The sequence below is a fragment of the Manis javanica genome, chromosome 10 (genome assembly GCF_040802235.1).
Source record: "Manis javanica isolate MJ-LG chromosome 10, MJ_LKY, whole genome shotgun sequence".
NCBI classification, from domain to species: Eukaryota; Metazoa; Chordata; class Mammalia; order Pholidota; family Manidae; genus Manis; species Manis javanica.
The window spans coordinates 89,387,129-89,409,142 of NC_133165.1; the positions used below are offsets into that span (position 1 = coordinate 89,387,129).

General features: G+C 38.9%; 1 protein-coding gene and 1 pseudogene across 1 annotated transcript; both read left to right on the forward strand.

Annotated features, from left to right (window-relative positions):
* The first annotated feature begins 481 nt into the window (after positions 1–481).
* On the forward strand, positions 482–9,009 carry LOC108386178 (olfactory receptor 8S1-like). The gene is made up of 4 exons (XM_073214309.1): positions 482–538; positions 8,147–8,606; positions 8,716–8,813; positions 8,899–9,009. The coding sequence occupies exons 1-4, from the start codon at positions 482–484 to the stop codon at positions 9,007–9,009; spliced, it is 726 nt and encodes a 241-aa protein (XP_073070410.1).
* A 6,612-nt stretch (positions 9,010–15,621) lies between these two features.
* On the forward strand, positions 15,622–16,561 carry LOC108404259 (olfactory receptor 8S1-like; annotated as a pseudogene).
* Positions 16,562–22,014: the final 5,453 nt, after the last annotated feature.

Genomic DNA, 22,014 nt, shown 5'->3' on the forward strand with positions numbered 1-22,014 from the left:
TCTCCTTGCTAAATAAAACCATCTTCGAGCCTTCTCATCTTGCTTCCTATTCCTCGTCTGTGTGCCAGAGGAGGGGTGAGAAAGGCCCCTCCCGGTAGCAATACCTTCTGTTTTAGAGGCGTGTTACAATTTGTTCGCATGTGGTATCCACTGCATATTTCATTTGACTTCCTTAATAAGGAGAAACCATTCCCTTACTCTGCAGTCATCCCTGTCCCACAGCACAGAGGCCAAGCATGTTGTGGGCAAGGAAGATCCTTTGAAAGGTCACATCCTATTAGCACTTGGCATTTTGAGAAAATAAATAAATATAAAAGAGGAACAAGTTTTAGAAGAACTTGTGAAATGTATTAGACAGAACAGTGGCCCTGTGGCTGCTTTTCGAAATGCAGTGTTTGTCAAATAGTTACTCCAAAACTAGATCTGGCAAAATTCCCTGTCAGTTCTGTCTGCCCTTGTCAATGGTAACCTGTTTAAGATCATGCCTACAGTTGAAGACCCCAGCATTTTTGAGCACAAAGAAGAAGTGCTGAAGCAGGTATGACTTTTTTTTTTCTTATGTTTAGTCAATTTGAGTCAATTTTCTAATTGGATGAAGTTTTGGGAATTATTTCCCAGAAATCAATATTTAAATAAAATTTCTTACAAACTGAAATGTGAATTGTAAAGATGGGTCTAGCAATCTTGATGATTCATGAAAGACCTGTGCTTTCTGTTTGATTAGATCCAATTAGCATCTTTATCAATTGCTCATAATTATAGGTTGTCCAGCACTTTAAGAAAAGTATATTTAATGTGTGATTTAAAAAGATTGCACTCCCCCCATAAAAACATTTTAATTGAAAGTGACCCTGATATACAGCTACTTTCTGAAATGAGCAATCTGAGGCTTTGACCCAAATCCTAAAAACTCAAGTTTGAGTCAGAAAATAATTGTAATTTTTCTTATAGGAATTCTGAATGTTTTCTAATATTCTTGAGATGCCCACGTGCATGGCTATTTTAAAGGAAATGGATGGAATGGGAAGGTTTAGGTTATCATCTAGGCAGAGGATCTGTCTCGTTGTCTATTTCCTGAGGGAAGGCTGGACGCAGGTACTTGTGGCTTAGATAAGGGAAATCACATGTCTGGCAGAAGGCCTAAAGGCCTTTTAGTCCACTCTTTTTGTCATGGAGATGAGGTCTCTTTGGAACCACTTCTCCTGTATAATGTTTGTAGTTGCCCGTGATTCCAGCTTCCCGTGGTAACAAGGAAGTGATGTAGAAATGGGGTAAACTGTCAAGGACAGCTCTTAAGGAAGAAATGTAAAATTACGCTGTAAAGGTCAGGTGGAGTTTTTAAGAGAAACCAAAAGTCCATATTTTTAAATGACTCACTAAAAAAATAATGTGTTGTCCAAACACATCTTTACATTTAAACTTCTATAAAATTATCAAACATTAAAAAAATAATTGAAAACCAGTCCTTGTTAATGAGCCAATTAATTGAGTCATGTACAATTACCCATAGTGGATAGATGAGATGGTTAAATATGTGGTTTATTTATATTCTACATGGTATCAGTTATCAAAGAATACATTTAAACTAAAAAATATACTATGCTCAGGAGACGGTGATGGTTTTCAAAGATTCCTCAATCTGTCAGTCCATCAGGAATATTATTTTCAAGAACAGCTATCCTAATGTAATAGTTTGGGTACAGGAAATATGTGTGAGAGATAATAAATAGCTTATTTACTGGTTTGTTTCATAAAAATTGCTTACAATCTGTATAAAGACATTCAGAAAATGTTTGCTTTTTTGGGGGGTTGTACATTATAAAATAAATGGTTTTTTATGTTAAAAAAGGATGATGAAAATAATATACAATACTGTCTATCCAGAGATAACTACTTTGTGCATATTAATTTTTTCAGTGCGATGTGGTTATTTATTGAGAATAAGAAAATAAACCAAAATAAAACACAACTTACTAAAAATGGATTAAGATCACAAATATCACTAAGGAAGGAAATAAAGTAATATTTGTATTCATTAAGTGACTAACCCTATCTTATAATACCTTTTTTTTTTTTTACAGATTTTGGCTGCAAAGTTCTTGATTGCTTTTCCTTATGACAGCAATTTTGTAAATCATTTTTTACCTAGAGAATTAAAAGAAAACACTTTAAGTCATCTTTTCCTAGAACAGACTGGATATATATTGATGTCTGGATGGTGCAAGACTTTTATTTTTTTTGAGAGGGCATCTCATATTTATTGATCAAATGGTTGTTAACAACAATAAAATTCTGTATAGGGGAGTCAATGCTCAATGCACAATCATTAATCCACCCCAAGCCTAATTCTCGTCAGTCTCCAATCTTCTGAAGCATAACGAACAAGTTCTTACATGGTGAACGAATTCTTACATAGTGAATAAGTTCTTACATGGTGAACAGTACAAGGGCAGTCATCACAGAAACTTTTGGTTTTGATCACACATTATGAACTAAAAACAATCAGGTCAAATATGAATATTCGTTTGATTTTTATACTTGATTTATATGTGAATCCCACATTTCTCCCTTTATTATTATTATTATTATTTTTAATAAAATGCTGAAGTGGTAGGTAGATGCAAGATAAAGGTAGAAAACATAGTTTAGTGCTGTAAGAGAGCAAATGTAGGTGATCAGGTGTGTGCCTGTAGACTATGTGTTAATCCAAGCTAGACAAGGGCAATAAAACATCCATGGATGCAGAAGATTTCTCTCAAAACAGGGGGGGGGTGAGGTTCTGAGACTCACCTTTGTTGATCCCCAATTTCTCACCTGATGACCCCCTGTGACTGTGCCTGTCTTAGGTTGTTCCTCCCTTGAGGAATCTTACCCATCTCTGGCTAACCAGTCATCTTCTGGGGCCATACAGGGAAATGTAAAGTTGGTAAGTGAGAGAGAAGCCATATTATTTGAAAAAGTTAGCTTTTTACTTCTTTGCAGATTTATGCCCTGTGGCTTCTATGCCCAGCATTTGTCTTGAGGTATCTTTACCACTTGGAGGAATTATGATACTTGGTAAATTCGATATGAGGCATGAATTCTATTTAAGGGTTGTAATTAGGAAGGAAGAAGAAAAGCTATAGAAGTAGCAGGCGGAAGAAAACATGGGAAGATTGATTATTTCTTTGACATATCTTCTTGTAGAGTAACTTCAGCATGTATAGGTTTTAAACTACTAATTAAATTGTGCACACATATTAACATAAAAGGAATACAGTTACATAACCAAAGCAGATCTATAATTACCAGCCATCTCCAGTGAAACCAAGAAAACCAGTTAGGCATCCTAGGCATTTGTGAAAATTTATCTATGATATTATGGATATTGTCCAACTATACTTGAACAGTCTGAGAGAAATCAGATAAATTAAAACAACCCATTCCTGGGAACTGTTCACATGCCATATGTTCTTTTAACAGTAGATAGTCTGTAGTTGTAAGATTTTGGAGTGCTACAACTTGCACTTCTCCTAATTCTTGGTTGAGTTCCAACAGTATAGATCCAGTCAAATTTGTGGTTTTACTGTATGCACAGGCCAGCTTAGATATCTCCTTCTTTATTCCCATGGCAAGTCCAGGAACCGGTGGGGTGAATGCAGCTACAGCTGTAGCAGCGCCTGGATCTTTGTGGAGGTTTTTTGATGATCATCTTCTGGTATGAGTCTTCCAGAGAGTGCTGATGTTGGAAGTTCTTCTTCATATTGTATCTTAGTTCATTTTCTGGGTCAGATTGGATATTTTGATGGATAGTTTAGAAATAAATTTTTAGACTTACAACCCATTATTGGCAATATTACATAGATTTTTCAAATCACCATTCCCAACAAATGCTGGGAAAACCTTTGTTAAGTTTCTTTCATGTATGAGCTATAAGACTGGAAGGACTTTTCACAAACTAGCTTCTAGGCTCTGTCCCTTTCCAGCCAAGTTTCTCCCTCACTCTCCAGGGCTGAACGTGGTGGAAGCCGTTTGCATCCTGATGCCACTCCATTTTGGCTCTTCATGCAGGATATTATGGATGTGTACAAAGCCTCTCAGACCACCTTAAACTAACCTGTAAGTAATATGTTACAAATAAAATCAATATATGAAATATTCTATGGTGAATAATATTACTCTACATTAAGAGAACAAGAAATATAATAAACAACATGAAAAATACTGTCAGCTTATTTTGTTTCATTTAAAGTCATTGAAAAAATACAGATGAGTGTTTAGAATATTATAATGATGATGATGAAGTTGATGATGATAAGGAACATTAATCTAGAGTTAATGTGTGACTGGGGCTCTTCTAAGCACTTGATGTAGATAATAATCCTCTCCATACCTCTATGTAGTGTGTAGTTTTTGCATTCCTATTTTCAGATGAGGAAAGTGAGGCACTTATGATTTCTTTTCTATCTAGCTGATCTCTACTGTATGTATATTTTTGTCCCATAAACTTTAAATTGTGAGAATTTTGCATACCATTGATGATAAAATAAAATGTTAAAAACCTATCTGAGATAACTTAAAACTACTTCCCCAAAGACAAATGCATAGGTAAAAGAACTAGATATGTTTTCCCTTCTCTTTTAAACTTCTCTAAACCTCTGGTAAGATTTAGCTTAACTTAGAAGCTCATTCCAGATAAGTGTTCTTACATAGAATTTATTGCTTAAAAATGACATTTATACTATACATCAGATTATTGAAGAGTTAGAGTCCTGAGGGGCTGGTCTCTGCTTTGCAGTTACTTTCCAGTAAACTTCTCTGTCTTTTAAAGAACTTCTCTTTGAGGATTTAGGCCAAAGATTTCTTCTTTGCAAGCTTTCTCTCCACTTACTCCTCTAAGGTTGATTATGACTCCTTTAAATCATATCTATATCTTGCGTAAACAAGACTGTATAGGCATTTATTAGTCAGTCATAGAATTATTTGTTTTATATGTCCTTTTTTTTTATAAAACAATGTTTTTGCCTGCTCTTTCTAGGTAAGCATATACAGATATTAGGTATATATAAAAATATACAAACATGTGTGTACATGAGTTGTATATGTTGTACATATACAACATTCTTAGATCATGCATATACAATTTTTATCAGAATAAATGAAATGAAAATAATAAAATTTTTACATAAACTTCCTATAGAGAAACAGTGATTGAGACCTTAGCTGTCCAACGTGGTAGCCACTAATCACATGACATTATATAAATTTAAGTTTTTATTAATTAATCTTAAGAAAACTAAAAATCCAGTTCCTTGGTTTCACTGGCCAAATTTCAATGGCTCAAAAACCACATTTGCCATGGCTACTTTGTTGAGCAGTGCAGTTGTAGAACAATTCCACCATGGCTGAAACTTCTATTGGGCCACAATAGTTTAGACAAGTGGACTTGAATTTTCTTATCTTTTTCATATTTGTTTGCTTTTCTAATAAATATTAAGGATTACTTTTATCCTAGAGTCAATTCTATTGATAATCTTATGGCTAATTTTAATAAATAAATGGACATTTGTTTTATATCAAGACTATGATAACTTAAGCAAATGATTTCCCAAGTGACATCTCAATGAGTAAGGACTCAAATTTCAACAGAGCCATTATGTAGAATGAATCTACACAGACACAAAGGGAGTCAAATTATTTAGAAAAATGATTGAGTTCATTACTTTTTTTTCTTTTACCTTATTTTGTGAATAAAGTGAGTCAGCAACTCACTTCCAAGTAAATTTTCATTGCTTGTTGGATACCAGCTTAATATTCTTGGCCCCACGTTGTCTCCAGTCAACTCTCTCTAGAATAATAAAATTTCACACATAATGCTTCTTGGCATTGTGTTAACCCAGTAGTTCTAAAGGCCACATCCAAGCTAGCTCCACAAATTTAAACTTGCTGACTTTCTTGAGTGCAGTTGCGAGAGTTGTTGAGTACAAGATTAATTTCAAATTATGACTACTGGGAATAGCAGAATTGTCATTCCCCTGAGCTTCTAAACCAGGGAGTTAATGCTCAGGCTGTCTAAACACAGCTGTTTTTAGGATTAGTTGGACCATATAATCCTATGAGTGGCTAAGTCATATTATAAAGAATCATGTGGAAATAAAAATGATGATATGCTTGGATGAAGACACTTGAGATCATTTGAAAGAAGGAACTTTCCTGTGGCTATTTCAAATTGTTACTGCAGAATCCAGCAATACATTTAGTTATCAATAGGATTTTATAAACTTAACTATGTTTCAGTTCATTCACCCTCTTAGAAACTGGACTTAAATCACACTTCCAGGTCTTCCTGGGCATCAGATTGCCCCTGTTGGACAGAATCTACAGGTGAACAGGATTTGGGTTGTGGGAAAGGCTTTGAAGCTGGGGTCATGGATGAAGAACTGGATGTAGATAAATGAGGGCTCAGGAGTCACCCTTGCTGGGTAATGAAGTCTGGGCTGGATGTTGCATTATCAGGTACCAAGCAACTCAGGATTAGCTGAAACCAAGAATCAGGCTGTGCACCACGAATCCTGAAAGTTATCAAAGAACAGGTGCTAGGCTGTCTGGACAGATTGGAATCTATAGGTAAGGTTATTCAACTGTTAATAAACTACATATTGAGTCTTAGAAAAGACAAGAAACCAAGGACAGAACATAATCTGGACATCAGGAAGGGACTTGGGACTTGGACCCTGAGAAAACATTTAGGGATCAAGATCAGAGAGATTCACAACTGCACTGAGTGTTTTAAGAAGCTTTCTAGACTGGGGGAGAGAGGTGAGATTACTTCCTTTGGAGCAAGGGTCAGCAGCAACTGACGGTATCAACTGAAGGCAGGGCACAAGCTGTCACAGGACTGTGAGCCTGAGTCCCTGGTCCACTCTCCCTGTTCTAGCCTGTCTGAGGCAGTTGTCCAGAGCATGTTGCTCTGGAGGGGGGCTTCCATCCTGGCTGCTCGTCTGAGCACCGGCATGATTCTCATTCACATCCTCTGCTTGCTTCCTTGTCCGGAGTTCTCTGCCCAACTCAGATATGCACCCATCCCAGAAAACAGTGCGAGGGCAAGTGCTAAAGGTACACCCACAGCCCTTCATACTTCCTGCCTGGATGATGGTGATGAAAATAATATTAATAGCAGGAAATCAGTCACATGCGCTCCCCTCCTCTTGTGATTGTGAAATGCTGTAACTTTGGGAGGGAACCACTCCAACATGATTTCTAAATGCCAATCATCAGCTACCTCGGTGATCCCTACATGATCTTCTTATGCCTCCTTCAGGAAGCAGCAAGTGCTGTAACTGTCACAGCAAACACTTTAATTTCTGACAGTGCATTACCCTGCAAGAGAATTTATATATTATCTGACTTCTGCTTGCAATTGTAACCTAAAGTAATAATGGTGATGAAAATAATAATAATAATCTATGAGCTTTTTGTGTAGTTATTTTTCAAAATACTTTCTACATATTACATTTTATCCTTGCAGAAAACCTTATGAGGTTGGTGTTATCACCTCATTTTACAGACAGCAAAAGTCAGATACAGAATAGTTAAGTCACTTGTACAAAATCTTACAGCTAATGAGAGTTGGAGCTGGGATTTGAACTGAGTGACTACACTATATGGCTTATTCACACTCTAGGGTCAACTATAAAGAACTATCCCATTTCCTAATTCTTTACCTTTGAGTGCCTGTTCACTCAATCTACAGGTCTCTCTGGACAAAGCTTACACTTAAAATCTTTGATCAAGCACCTCAATATTAACTCATTACTGACTCTTCCATAGAACTTCCATTGCATTTGTGACAATGATTTCTAATTGACTGTCTTTAATTCACTAAAATGCAACATTTAAAATGAGAGACCATGCCTTGTTCCTGTTATATTTAAAGTGAATGACATAAAAGATGGTCTAGTGTAGAAGTTAAAATTTCATTTGCTGATTAGCTGTGATAATAAAAGAGAATCGATGCAAAGTGCAAACTCACTGGCTAATGGAAGCAACTTCACTGCCATGATTTTTCACATAATCTTTAGGAAACAGCCTTTATAAATGGCCTTGGGGACCCACAGCACCACCACTGAATTCCTCCACCTCGGGCTTCTTCTGGTCCCCCTTGCAGGCTGTGCTCTTTGGGCTCTTCCTTCAGATTTACCTCCTGATGATGACGGGGAACCTGACGCTGCTGCTGGTCGTCAGGGCTGATTCCCGCCTCCACACACCCATGTGCTTATTCCTGAGTCACCTCTCCTTCCTGGATCTTTGTTTATGTTCAGTCATCGTGCCCAAGATGGAGAATCTCCTGTCTGAGGTAAAAACCATCTCAGTAAGGGGCTGCCCGGCTCAAGGCTTCTTTGCGTTTATCACCGCGGGGACTTTAGTCTGCCTGCTCTCAGTGATGGCCTGTGACCGCTGTGCCGCCATTGGCCACCCTCTGCTCTATGGCCAGGTGATGAGGAAACAGCTGTGTGTGCAGCTCGTGTGGGGCTCATGCGTCTTGGGTTTTTTGAACGCTCTTATCAACACCCTCCTAGCTGCCAACTTGGACTTCTGTGAGAACCATACCATCAGCCACTGCAGCTGTGAGGTGCCCGCTCACCACCCTGTCCTGCTGTGATGTCTCCACCAACCTCGTCGTGGTCCTGTTTTGCTCCAGTCTGCTACATGGGCTGGGACCCCTCCTCCCAATAGCCATCTCCTATGTCCGCATTGCCTTCACCATCCTGAGCATCAGCTCCACCTCAGGCAGAAGCAAGGCATTCTCCACCTGCTTCTCCCACCTCACGGCAGTGAGCTTTCTCTAAGGATCCGCTTTTCTCTGCTATCTCATGTCAACCTCAGGATCCCCCCCTGGAGTTAATCTTCTCCTTGCAGTACAGTGTGGTCACTCCCATGCTGAATCCCCTCATCTACAGCCTGGAGAACAAGAAGGTGAAGGCAGCTGTGAGAAGAACACTGGGAAAGCATTTGTCATGTTCCCAGTGAAAAAAACAATGATAGAAGTAATATAGAATCAAGATAATATGTAGCCAAACATGGGAATTGGCACCAGAAAAACTTGCTAGGTCTACACAATATCAGACGCTACAAGGTAAATTAGTATGAATAAGAAATGAACACAGATACATTAGAGAGGTGTTAATTTAGTCCAAATAGAGGGGAAACAATGGGCTAAATAACCATTTCAGTCCAGAAAATGTGGTTATGAAAGTGTTGGTGTGTTACTCTCTTTACACCCCAAAAAATCAAAGACCGTAATGAGCACATGGTAGAATAGTTACATCTTGAATCATTATTTGATACTGAATTTAGGGAAAGGCACTGAAAGTTATTAACTTCACTATTAAAAGAATATGCAGATCATTGGGTAAAAACGCATAGACTTGGGGCTCAAGGAGAAAAATGAACATCAACTGGAGAGGCCCTTGAAGACAGGCGAAAGCTGCTGGAAGTTCTGAAAGGAACAAGTTCCCATATTAGGACAGAGGTCAGACCCAAATAAAACTTCCAAGAACATTGCTGTTTCTTGCCGGCACTGGCCCATTGGGAATTCCACTCTCAAGCTGCAGAGGAACCTTGCTCATCCCCTTTTCTGGGCTCTACCTGGGCCACTTGTCCCTGAAGAGGGGAACACTCTTGGGAAGACGGAACAAGGCAAAGCAGACTTACTGGTACAATGAAGAGCTGCTGGCTGACCTGAGCTACGACAGGCTCAGGGTGGTCACGGGACCAGCGCCTGCCTGTTCTGCAGCTCAAGGCCAGTCTTCCTCCTCAGAGGAAAGACCTGGGATAAAAGGGATCTACAACAACTTCTTTAAAATGTGGGGAAACAGCACGGGTTCTAGGCAGAGTTTTGAAACTGAACAGCATAGATGGTCTCTACCTTCCTGTTGTGCACCTGGTTCCTCTTCATCTCTGCTCTCTGCAGTCCCTTCCTAGTATATCACCAGCTGCCCACTTTGTTAGTATGTTACGCAAAAGGAAGCATTGAAATTCCACTTTCCTAATAGCAAATTTCTATCATGATACATTCTTTCAGTCATAACACAAAATTTGGACAGACATATTTCATTCCCTCTAATATTTTGATATCTATTTCTCCCTTGCATACTTGGATAATTCCAATAATTATTAACCAATTAACAAATCGATTGTCAACCAAAGGCCTTTCTCCTCTAGATTATATTCTAAAAAGTGTTTATCAGCAAGTAGATGTTGTTATATGATATATTAAGTGTGTTTTCTGAAACTTTGTTGCTTTTAAGCTGTTTCTATTCACATTTTATTCTACTTTTTGGCCCAGCAGTGTGTCAATCATAGCATTTACCATATACTCATTTCTAAGTAGTGAGATATTCCTCTGTTGCCAGGGGACTTAGACTGTATATGTCAAATTATTTGATATTGCCTCTTATTTAATGTTTAGTGTATTTAAAATATAGTAATTTGATGCTCTAATACTAACATGCAATTTTTTTTATAGTCTACAAATAGAAGAAAGATTTTCATTCTACTGTACTGTCAGTCATCTGTCTGACTCAGGCAAGGGAAGGATATGTGAGGAAGAATTTTGTGCCAAATAAAACTCAACTTTCCCAGGTTGAAGACATCATAGGCTCCTTTATTCCTCTCTTCCTGCCTACATTTTCTGTAGATGGGGAAATGGGTGTGGTGTGGTGGTTGATGAGGGCAGATCTGTACTGACACCTTAAAAGATTTTGGCCCCAGTTGCTACCAACCTCCTTTAAAATAAACACCCCTCTCTGTGAGTTCTATGATCCATCTTGGCACAGCAGGATAAGTCCAAATCAACAACTTCTATAATATTGTACATTTTATGTCTGTTAGCAATCATACAACATGCAAGATAGTGTATCTAGATTTTCCTACTAAATATTATATTGTAAGAATTTTTCCATGTTAATGCAAATGCATAGCTAACTTTGTTTTATTTATTTAAAAGTCCTTTCAGCATCTTCCCCAAAGTTTACTGAGTTTATTTAAGGTTTACTGCTATTAGACATGTTTACTTGTTAAACTTTTATATTTGATTTCTTCATGTCACTTAGAACAGAATTTGAGTTAGGCTTTCCTCCTCATAAATAACATTGTATTAAACTACTTTGTACAGAACATTTCTGTGATCATATTTAAAATATTTAAAATAATTTTTGAGCTGTAGTTATTAGTTTATTGGTTAAAAATACTAATGAGTCTCTTGTTGCACATTAACAGATAGCTTTCCAAAAGGGTTGACTAGTTTACTCAACTAGTAAAGTTTACTAGTAAACTAGTAAAACTAGTAAAGTTTCTGATGCTGGAAAGGATGCACATGTCTGTTTCTCCTCTGCATTCTAATCATTGCCTTAAAAAAATATACTGGTTTGAAAAGCAAGAGATGTTATGAATTTTTATAAATTCATATATCTTTGGTTATTAGTGGCAATGAAGCATTGTCTATGTTTATTAATTATACTTATTCTTCTGGAAATACTTTTTTCATTGTTTTACCCACCCCAATATATGGTAGTTATTGATTTTTCTTATCAGTTTGAATGCTGTGATAAATGTGCTAAACCTAACCTGTCTTGGTTAATACCAATTTTTATTTTATTGGAATGACTGTGCTTTAGGATATTTTTCTTTTAAACATAATTGTTAAATTAAAAGACATATATTTTGTAAGAGAAACTGCTATTTCCTTTTTTAAATTGAAATATAATTGACATACAACACTGTATTAGTTTTATATATACAGCATAATGATTTCAGTGTGTCTGTTAACTTGTTTTTTTTCCTTTACATCTTTGGTCAACAAATCTCTTTAACACAGCAAATTTACAGGAGGTGATTTTGCCTGAAACGTCCCAGAGAGAAGATGCATCCCTTAGACTGTCAATTACAGATTATTCCTTTCCTGCTTGGGTAATCAGGCAGATACCCCTTCGGCCACACTTTCTATTTTCAACTTCCACTAAACTCAGAAAAGAGTTTAGAGAAGATGACTATGAGTCATTGCATCACTGAGATGTTCGAAAGCTACACGTAAGACATCCTACTGGTCCTTGTAATATTGAAAACAGTCCTTGAAAATTATGTCCTACTTTTGATTGTGACTATAGTATGAAAGCTGTTGTCCTCACCATGCCCTGGGCTGCTAAGGCCGGTAATCAAACTAACCAGCTGCCTGAACAAAGCTGATGTGTGGACTGCTCAAACACAAATGATAGCATGTGTGACTAAGACAGGATATTACAAGAAAATACCTCTTTATGTTTCTAAATTAAAGTTAAATTCTCTAATTTTAATGTTAATTGCATAGCAATTAATAAATGCATTTCAAAACAAATGTTATTAATGCAAAGTGTTGCACCATCTATAATCCAGATACAATTCTCTTAATACAGTATTTTAAGACTTTATTATAATTTAAACTTTAGTCCCAAATATTTACTTTTGACCCCTGACTACATTTTCATTAGCACACCTATAAGCCATGAAGACTTTGTGCCCATTGGGAGTTTATTCAAATCCCTGAATCAAACAGTTTTATAAAAACCTACTAAGGGAGACATCACAAGATGAGATTCTTTCTTTTGGCTCCAATAACAATTTAGTATCTTAATTGTCATGAAGATAATCTTTTGTGGGAGGAAGATAATATGCATGTGCTGAAATATTATTCATGTGTGTATATGTATCAATATCTATTAATCAGTATGATATTTGCCAACAATAATAAAACATCATACATTTTTGACAACCAGCCTTATAATGTAAATGTATTAGAGATTTATACATCTAAATACTTGGAAGCAACTAGTTACTGTATCTGGCTTTTTGTACATTTGGAACATAATGAGATTTTAAAAAATCATATAAGCAGCTATAGTCCTAGCTCTGTCATAAATTACTTTACAAGTTAGGATCTATCATTTCTGCTATCTAGGCCCAAGATATTTACTGAATGATGTGAACAGGAAGAGGGATGGGCTCATCTCAGAAGGTGATTGTATCCGTTTTCCAAACATCCCTCACAGGTCCTTCTGAGCCAGTGTGTCACTCACCAGGCTCAGCCTGACTAGGCCAATCCTGTCACCAAGTTCAATCATTTGAAAGTTTCAAAAATCATTAGATAGAAGAGCCCATTTGCATAGCAGCCTACAGTGTTAGTAACCATCTTCAAAGCTTAATATTCACCATACAACGTAAATTGATTGCAAAGTAGCATTTTTTAAAGGACCACCTATAGAAAAATGTTTGAACTAATCCATTCAGTCAATCCTGTGAGATAAAATCAGACATTAAAGAGATGAATGGGACAGAACTTATTCTCCCAAAGAATAACATTTTAGTGATGAGGGCAATTCCCCTTCCTAGACTGTAAGTTTTCCAGGCACAAGAATATGTTATCTTACTGAGAATCTCCAATTTATTTTTCAGAATTACAAATATATTGGGATGGAAATATATGCTTCTTTAGATAACATTTTTAAAATTAATCTTCCATTGCTCTCCTAAGCAATGTAACCACCTGGTCCTAAGTGTGTTGATTATTATATTTGGATCATATAAAATACATCTGACATTTCTGCCATCAAAATGGTCATGTTGTAAAAAATCTAAAAATATGATTTATGCTGCCCATGCAGATGTATATTTTAGTTGATAATTAATTCCTGGAGATAAATCTATCCCGTGAAAATGTATGTTTGCTTAAAGACTGGTCTTCACATGAGCCCTTTTTGGTACCAGAGTGTGGGTTGAAGGTTCATAGACTTCCTCCCAAAAATATCCAAATACAAATTTTTGTGTTTTCAGTTGCTTCAGTCATTTCATCATCAGGTTGTTTATATTGAGAAATGCAGCTTGTGTGACTAAAGGACAGTAGTATGGATGCAAGGAGGGTGCACAGCCAGCTCCCAGGGAATTCACTTGAGGCAGCCAGCTACTAAGTATGAAATTTTTTAAAAAATTAAGGTATCATTGATATACAATCTTATGCTCAGATTTCACATAAGCAACATTGTGGTTGCTACATTGCCCCTATTATCAAGTCCCCACCACATAGCTCGTTACAGTCACTGTCCATCCGCATAGTAAGATGCTATAGAGTCACTACTTGTCTTTTCTGTGTTATACTGCTTTCCCCGTGCCCCCCTACATTATGTATGCTAATCACAATGCTCCTTAATCCCCTTATCCCTCCCTTCCCACCCAGTTCCTGCAGTTCCTTTCCCTTTGGTAACTGTTAGTCCATTCCTGGGTTCTGTGATTCTGCTACTGTTTTGTTCCTTCAGTTTTTGCTTTGTTATTATCTAAGTAGGAAGTCTTGTATCGCAGGGAAATATTTCCAGCCCTGCCTCCTCTCTGAAGGGCAGCAGGCCCTCAGGAACATGGTGTTTCTGCCTACTTGTGGTATCCTATGAGAAAGAAAATATTCTGTGCTCTTCTTAGAAGAAACAGTTCTCTTATGTGTGAAGAATTACTGGCTCAAGACCAGATCATCCATGGCAGCGGAGAGAAACGGATATGTTCTGTACCAGAAAAAACAGGGAACTCGGGGGGTCAGCTATTTCTCTGAAGATATTCTCCTGCCTTGTTCCCAGCTTCTTCTGGCTCTGCTCCTCTCTCCTTATTAGGTCTCCTCCTGAATCTCTCAGGTATGTCTTTCCACTGACGATGTTCTTTCCTCCGTTCCCTCTGGGGCGCATCTCTCTCTGCCTCAGCGCACTGCTGCCTTCCATTTAGGAGGGATTCTGTGCTCAGCTGCCCAAGAAGAGCACGTCTCTTCCTGAGTGATATTGAGCATTGGCAATAGAGATTCTTTGCTTTCTGTGCAAAAGCTGCCTGGCCTGGGGCCCTGGATGACTAGGGAGAATGAAATCCCTCAGCTTAAACTTCCTTTCTGAGGAGAAGAGGGGAGAACAAGTCAGAGCCAATTGTGGGTTCTTGGTGGCCCACATTTATCCTCTTTTGTAAGACCCAGAATCTAACGTTATTGAAAATCACCACTGCCAACCTAAGCCATGAACTCTGCTGAGGGAGGTGGTGGAGGGACCAGGAAAGAGGGCAAGAGACACCACAGGCCTCTCAATCTGATTCCTAGAATTAAAACAGACAGTATATATAACTGTAATAAAATGATAAAATATAAGCAAATACAATTTGCTCTTAGTAAGCACTAATTAATTATGGAGCGGTGTTGAATAAGCAACTGAAGAATGAGGAATAACGGGAGCAGAGAAGGGGTGAGGGGCAGCCACTCTCAGGAGCACACTGGAGTGCATGAGAGATGCTGGCGCTGAGGGCCCCAGGCCCAGAGGAAGAAGGTGGAGCAGACTGACATGGCTTTTAGAGCAGAATAAGGACAATAAGTCAAATTTAGCATGACTGATATAGAGGTTCAGGACCTTTGATGTGGATGGTGGGTGGTTTGGGGAGAAAAATGCCTGGGGAAAACCAGTTAGGAGCTTTAAAATCTTGATAAAATGAAACATTGTATAGGGAGAGGATGGGGACGTCTTGGGACTTTGGCAGGAGCACTGAGGTCTCTGCCCAATTCCTGTTCTTATTCCAAGGGAACAAAGGAACCGAATGGCTCTGGGGAACCACAGCGCCGTCACCGAGTTCATCCTCCTGGGGCTGTCTGCAGACCCCCGTGTCCAGCCCCTTCTCTTTGCGCTGTTCCTAATGATTTACCTCCAGACCCTGCTGGGCAACCTGACGCTGCTGCTGGTGATCAGGGTTGATTCCCGCCTCCGCACCCCCATGTACTTCTTCCTGAGTCACCTCTCTTCCCTGGACCTTTGTATCTCTTCAGCCACAGTGCCCAAGCTGCTGGAGAACCTCCTGTCTCAGAGGAAAACCATCTCTGTCCAGGGTTGCCTGGCTCAAGTCTTCTTTGTGTTTGACTCGGGGAGCATGGAAGCCTGCCTGCTCTCAGTGATGGCCTATGACCCCTAAGTTGCCATCTGCCACCCTCTGCTCTATGACCAGAAGATAACCAACAAGCTTTGTAATGGGCTAGTGTGGGGGCTCCTGGGGCCTGGGATTTCTGGACGCACTCATCAACATCCTTCCAGCTATGAGCTTGGACTTCTGTAAGGATCAGTCCATCCCCCACTACAGCTGTGAGCTGCCCTCTCTCTTCCTTCTGTCCTGCTCTGATGTCTCCACCAACTTTACTATTTTGCTGTGCTCCAGCCTCCTGAATGGGCTTGTAACCTGTGTCCTTATTGTCTTTTCCTATACTTTTATTGTCTTCACCATCCTGAGCATCAGTTCCTCCTCAGGTAGAAGCAAGGCCTTCTCCACCTGCTCCTCCCACCTCGCTGCTGTCCTCCTGTTTTATGGCTCAGCTTTCCTTTGCTATTTCACACCAACCTCAGGTTCACCCCTGGAGTTAGTGTTCTCTGTCCTGTATGGTGTGGTCACTCCCTTAGTGAATCCCCACATCTACAGCTTGAAGAACAATGAGGTGAAAGCAGCTGTGAGAAGAACGTTTATAAAATGTCTCCAATATTCTGGTAGATGACCATAATCAGAGGATGGTGGAGAATTAGCTTACTACAGCAAGATGTTCTGGTAACTTGACAGTCAGTGTACTTTCTGATTGCTTGTGATATTGGATCCAAGAAAGGAATCTTAGAAATTCATAGTGCTACCCAGATGGCGATGAGAGCAGTATCAGGAATGAAAGAGAGGAATGCTTCTTTTCCTTTCTGAGCAGTGTTTCATCATAACACTGGTCCATGTTTATTTTTGTATTCAGGTTAGGAACACTTAGGTTATTTACAGTTACTGGCTATTACAAATCAAACTTCTATGAATAGTCATGTATAGGATTTTGTGTGAACATGTTTTCACTTCTTGAGAGTATATACCTAGGAGGGAATTTGCTGTGGCATGTTGTAAATAGAAGTTTAACTTAGTACAATTGTTTTTCCAATCTGTTTTCCGGGATGTCTGTACCATTTTACATTCTCACCAGAAATATATAAAGGATTCAGTTACTCTGCAACATTGTCCATACTGGTATTATATCTTTTTATTAATTTTAGCCATTCTTAATTAAGTGTGCAGTGGTTGTACTTAGAAATAAACTATACCCAAAAATAGAGTACATGTGAAAACTGATGAAGTAAGAATAATCTTAATAGTTGTTTCACTGTCACATTCATGTCCTTAAAAACTGCTCTCTGATGGTGTAGAAAAATATCATTTAAGAAAACTAGGTGAATAGTGCACAGGCACTTTCTGTATTATTTTTGCAAAGTTTTTGATTTCTAATTTTTTTGAGAATAAAACATTGAAAAATATGTTAAAAACTGTGGACTCTGAGTGACTATTATGTATCCTTTAGGTTCATCATGTAACAAATGTGTTTGTTGGCATCTGTAGATAATGGGAGAGGCTGTGTCTGTGTGGAGGCAGGGTGTATATGGGAGATCTCTGTACCTTTCTCTGAATTTTGCTTTGAGTATAAAATATTTTTTTCTAAAAATGTCTTAAAATGATATATTATAGAACAAAAATAAAGGATGAAAAGAATTAACAATGCATCTCAAACTAAAAGGTGGAATGAGTATATTAATATTAGAGAAATTCAGCTTCAGAAGAAGATATATTATCAATAATCTACAGAGAGATAGCATAGATATAGAGGAATTATTATATCACAAAGACATAATAATCCCAAACAGAAAAATCACAAACGAGTGGTGCTTATTTTATAAAACTTGCTAAAATATGCAAAAAAAGGAAGAAATAAATTAGTTAATATTCTCTCAAAGAATCAAAACTGGAAAATAGATGAAAAATAAAATAAAATGTTGTGACAAGCCTGTTCTTGTTAGTATTACATGAAATTGAATGTAGCCAGTCTACCTATTTCAGAAGCAGGTACACCAATGTGTTCCACTCCCATATCCCAGAGATGCAGAAGCCATGTAGGAAGAGGTTCTGATGGCTTCTGCTGAAAGCAGATGCTCATGCCCACCAGCTCACCGTGGGTATAGGGCCAGAGCACGGAGTGTTCCTCAACCTGGGGAAGGAGCTGCACCTCCCCCTGAGGAGACCAAGGTTGTTGAATTTTTATTTGATTTACTACACCTGGGTGGGTCTTTAATATAGGAGAGGCTGGTGCCTCCTGGTCAATAGTTCTGCTCTTGGCCCCACCCCCTCATACTCACCCCCCATCTTTCCTACCATGTCTGGGGCTGAAGGCACCTCTCCTTCCTTCACCTCCCCTAAGGCCTCCTCAACGCAGATTCTCTTGCTGCCTCCTCCCTCACTGCTGATGTATCTTCCTGTAGTGCAACATGACTTCTGAATAACTGTCTCTCTTAAGGGTACCCAGCTCCTCCAAGCAGCCCTGAAGTTTGTCTCTCTCCTTGATATCCCTTTCCACTATCTTGAGATACAAACATCCTACAATCCCAGCTGCTACATGGCCACTCAGAACCTCTAAGCAATCTTCTATCTCACTGAGGGCTAATTCCACAGCTCCTGGTGTCTCCACACTTTCCCAATTCTGGGGAAGAGCCCACCCATCTAGGAGGTGTTTTACCCTAGACCAGTTTTCCACAAGGGGCTCTCCAAGTTGAAGCCCCACAGATAGGAGGCCCTTGGGTAAAGCTGCACCCCCTACCACAGCAGCTACTGGGGCCTCCCACCATCCACAGAGGGGTTTCTGGGTGTCTCTGCACCATCTCTAGGGGCAGCCTGCCCAAGCATTGCACCCATGAAGACTGATATCGGGTTCAGAGGTCCTGCTAACTCATTCCTGGTATAACTCTGGGGAAAAATATGTTCCCAGCCTGGGACAAATTACTTTTGAAACCAAAATCAGTCAAAGGGAGATATAACATGGGAGAAACCAATTTATTGTTTACAAGTAGTTGTCCACTTCTGCTCGCCTGTGTCTCTTGCCACCTGCTGCAAAATGGCCCCACCTAACCTCTCCAGTGCAGGTATGCTCTCACTCCCCCTTGTAATTACCTATTGATATAGAGAAGGACTACTCTCTCTCCACCCCTTTGAAACACCTATTGATATGGAGATGCACTAAGGCCAGGTGAGAGATTGTGGAAATATTGCATTTTTGCCCACACCAAAAAACTTAGAAAAATGAATCAATGTAATTTAATATAACACTTAGTAAGCAGCAGCAGAAGTCATCTTATAGATGCTGAAAAATCCTTGACCTTCAACACCAATTCATGATTTAGAAAATAAAACATACGTTCAGTAAACTAGTCATAGAAAACAACCCCGCTATTTCATGAAGGGTATTTTTAACAAAACTTTGGTTAATATAATACTTTATTGTGAAGCATTGAAATACGAGCAAGAGTAGAATTGTACCACTGCCAGTTCCATTCAACATTGTCCTGGCATCTATATTTAGTTCAATAAAGAAAGAAAAAAAAGTGGAGAGCATTGAAGTGAAAAAGAAAAAAGTAAAAACTGGTTTTAATTTACTGATGACTTTATTGAGTATCCAGAAAATCCAAAGAAGTTTACAAACTATTAGAACTACAAATGTACCAAGGTCAAGGAATTCAGAGGCAATATACACAAAATACTTGAGGAGGAAAACCTGTTAAAATGGTGGAGTAAGGACCTCAAAAATTCTCTTTCATAAAGACAAAGAGGATAAGCAAAACTTGTCAAAATCAACTCTTTCAAAACCCTGGAAATTACCCAAAGACTTGAAGCTATTCTTGTAATATTTAATGAAGAAAATTGGCTGAATCTTGGTAAGAACAGAGACATTTGTGGTGTTTTGATTTGCCCTATTCTCATCTAACCCTTTGCAGCTCTGCAGTAGATGTGAAAAGTGACATCCCTTATTATGGTAAAATTCAGCAGGCCAGCAACTTGTGGAGTTGGAGGAATGGGGTTGGCTCTCCTTCAGATCCACCCAGACCCCCACTGTGGTCAACAGTCATTATTTTAGCGGTCTGCTGATTCCCTGAGAAACCCCACTTGCAACCCTTTGTGGCCATGTGTGAACAGTATTTTCCTTGGGAATGTCTGTTGATGAAAGTCAGAGGCAATTAGGAAATATCACAGCTGCCTAAGGCAATGGATAACAGCTGGGGAAAACACTAGGCTAATCAAAAGCCTAAAAGGAGGAGGTGGGGAACGAGATATCCAGAGTAGGCTTTGAAAAGCACCAATGTTGCTTGGAATATACAAGTTCACATACAGTCATAGGTCTGTGCATATAACCGAGGCTGTGTGTATGCTGTGGAAATGATTATCTCAGGAAAGGAGGTGATGATTAAGAAAAACTTTCTTCTTTAAGAAAACGTCCTCTTGTTGAATTGTTCCTAGATGATTTGTTCAGCTTCTGAAAATTCAAGGAGGTGGTGGGAAGGGAATTCTGTAGAAAGTGATTTGAGGGTACTGGGTGGGAAGGGGTACAAGAAAGGGGAGGAGGAAGGAACCTGTGTGTCTCCCAATGTGGACCCAAGGTTCTGTGCCCAGTGCTACTTGACCGTCTGTGTTTTTGACCAGTGTTATCCAGTAGAACTTCCTATAATCATGGAGATGTTCTACATGTGGCCTGTACAGTAAAGTCACCACAAGTTGTGTGGAGCCTCTTGAGTACTTGAAATATATCTAATTCAAATGAGTTGAAAATTTCATTTTATTTCATTTCGATTATTTTTCATTGAAATGAACACATGAGGCTAGTGGCTACCATGTTGGGCAATGCAGCTCAGACCAGAGGTTGGCAAATTTATTCTGTAAAGGGCCAGATAGTAAATCTTTCAGACTTTGAGATCTATACAGGTCCTGTTGTCACTACTCAGCTCTGCCATTTTTCTGCAAAGGCAACCGCAGACAGTAGGTAAATGAATGAGCTTGGCAGCATTCTTACACAACTTTATTCACAAAAGACAGGCAGTGAGGCAGATTTGGTCCATGGCCAGTTTGCCAGCCTCCGCCCTAACCATTTGTAGGTAGAATTGTAATATTTCCAGAATATCTTGTCTGGATTTAGTGCATCCGAGTACTAACAGGTGTTCCTCAGGGGTGGAGAAAGGTTTCTCTCCATATCAATGGATAATTACTTCGGCAACCGAGGGTAGGGGGAGGTCTTGCTTGCTTTTGACGGAGCAGGAAAGAGACAGCCCCGGACTGCAGTTTATAACCAATAAATGGGTTTTAAACTTTATTTCTCCCTTTGACTGATTTTGGTTTTAAAGGTATTTTGCCCTGGGATTTTCTCTCTCCAGAGTTACACCATCCAGATCCATAGTGCCCTAGGATATCAGATGCCTTGTGTACACTTATTCCACTGGTCAGATCCTTTTACATTAACTGTGACCTCAGAGTATTTCTTTTGCTTTCCTTATCAATTCATTTAAGATCTTTGTTTGATTTTTTTTCAGGAAATTTCTAGTTGGCACCAATGAGGTAATCTGTCACATGGCCCTTTTCATTCCACACCTCCACAAAGACAAGGAAATCTCTTTCTTTACATGGTTTCCTTTAAGGGAAGGTGACCTTGCCTGAAACCTTTCCTTTTCTTTTGTTAATAATGTCTTGCCCCATTCTCAGTCCTATAAAAATCTTCCATTTTGTTCAGCTCCTCAGTGTTTACCTCTGTTTGCTGGATAGGGTGCACCCCATTCGTAAATTGCTTAGTAACAATTAGATCTTTAAATGTACTTGATTGAACTTTGCTTTTTAACCCAATTCCTTCAAAGTTTTCTCAGTTTTGTATTTGATTAGATTAAGCAGATTTAGAAATTATGGAGCAGTAGTGTTTTGAGATTTCAAGTTCACTACTTTGCTGGAAATAATCTTTGTGATACACAGTGGCACTAGCCTCCCTCAGATCTCTTCATTTTAAAACTGTAACTCTGACTCCTATCTCTCATTTATCATAAGCATCCCAAAATGGATAGAACTCTTAGGCAGAAAAATAGCCATGAGTGGGTGGTGAGAGAATAAATCCAGTAGAGCCCACTA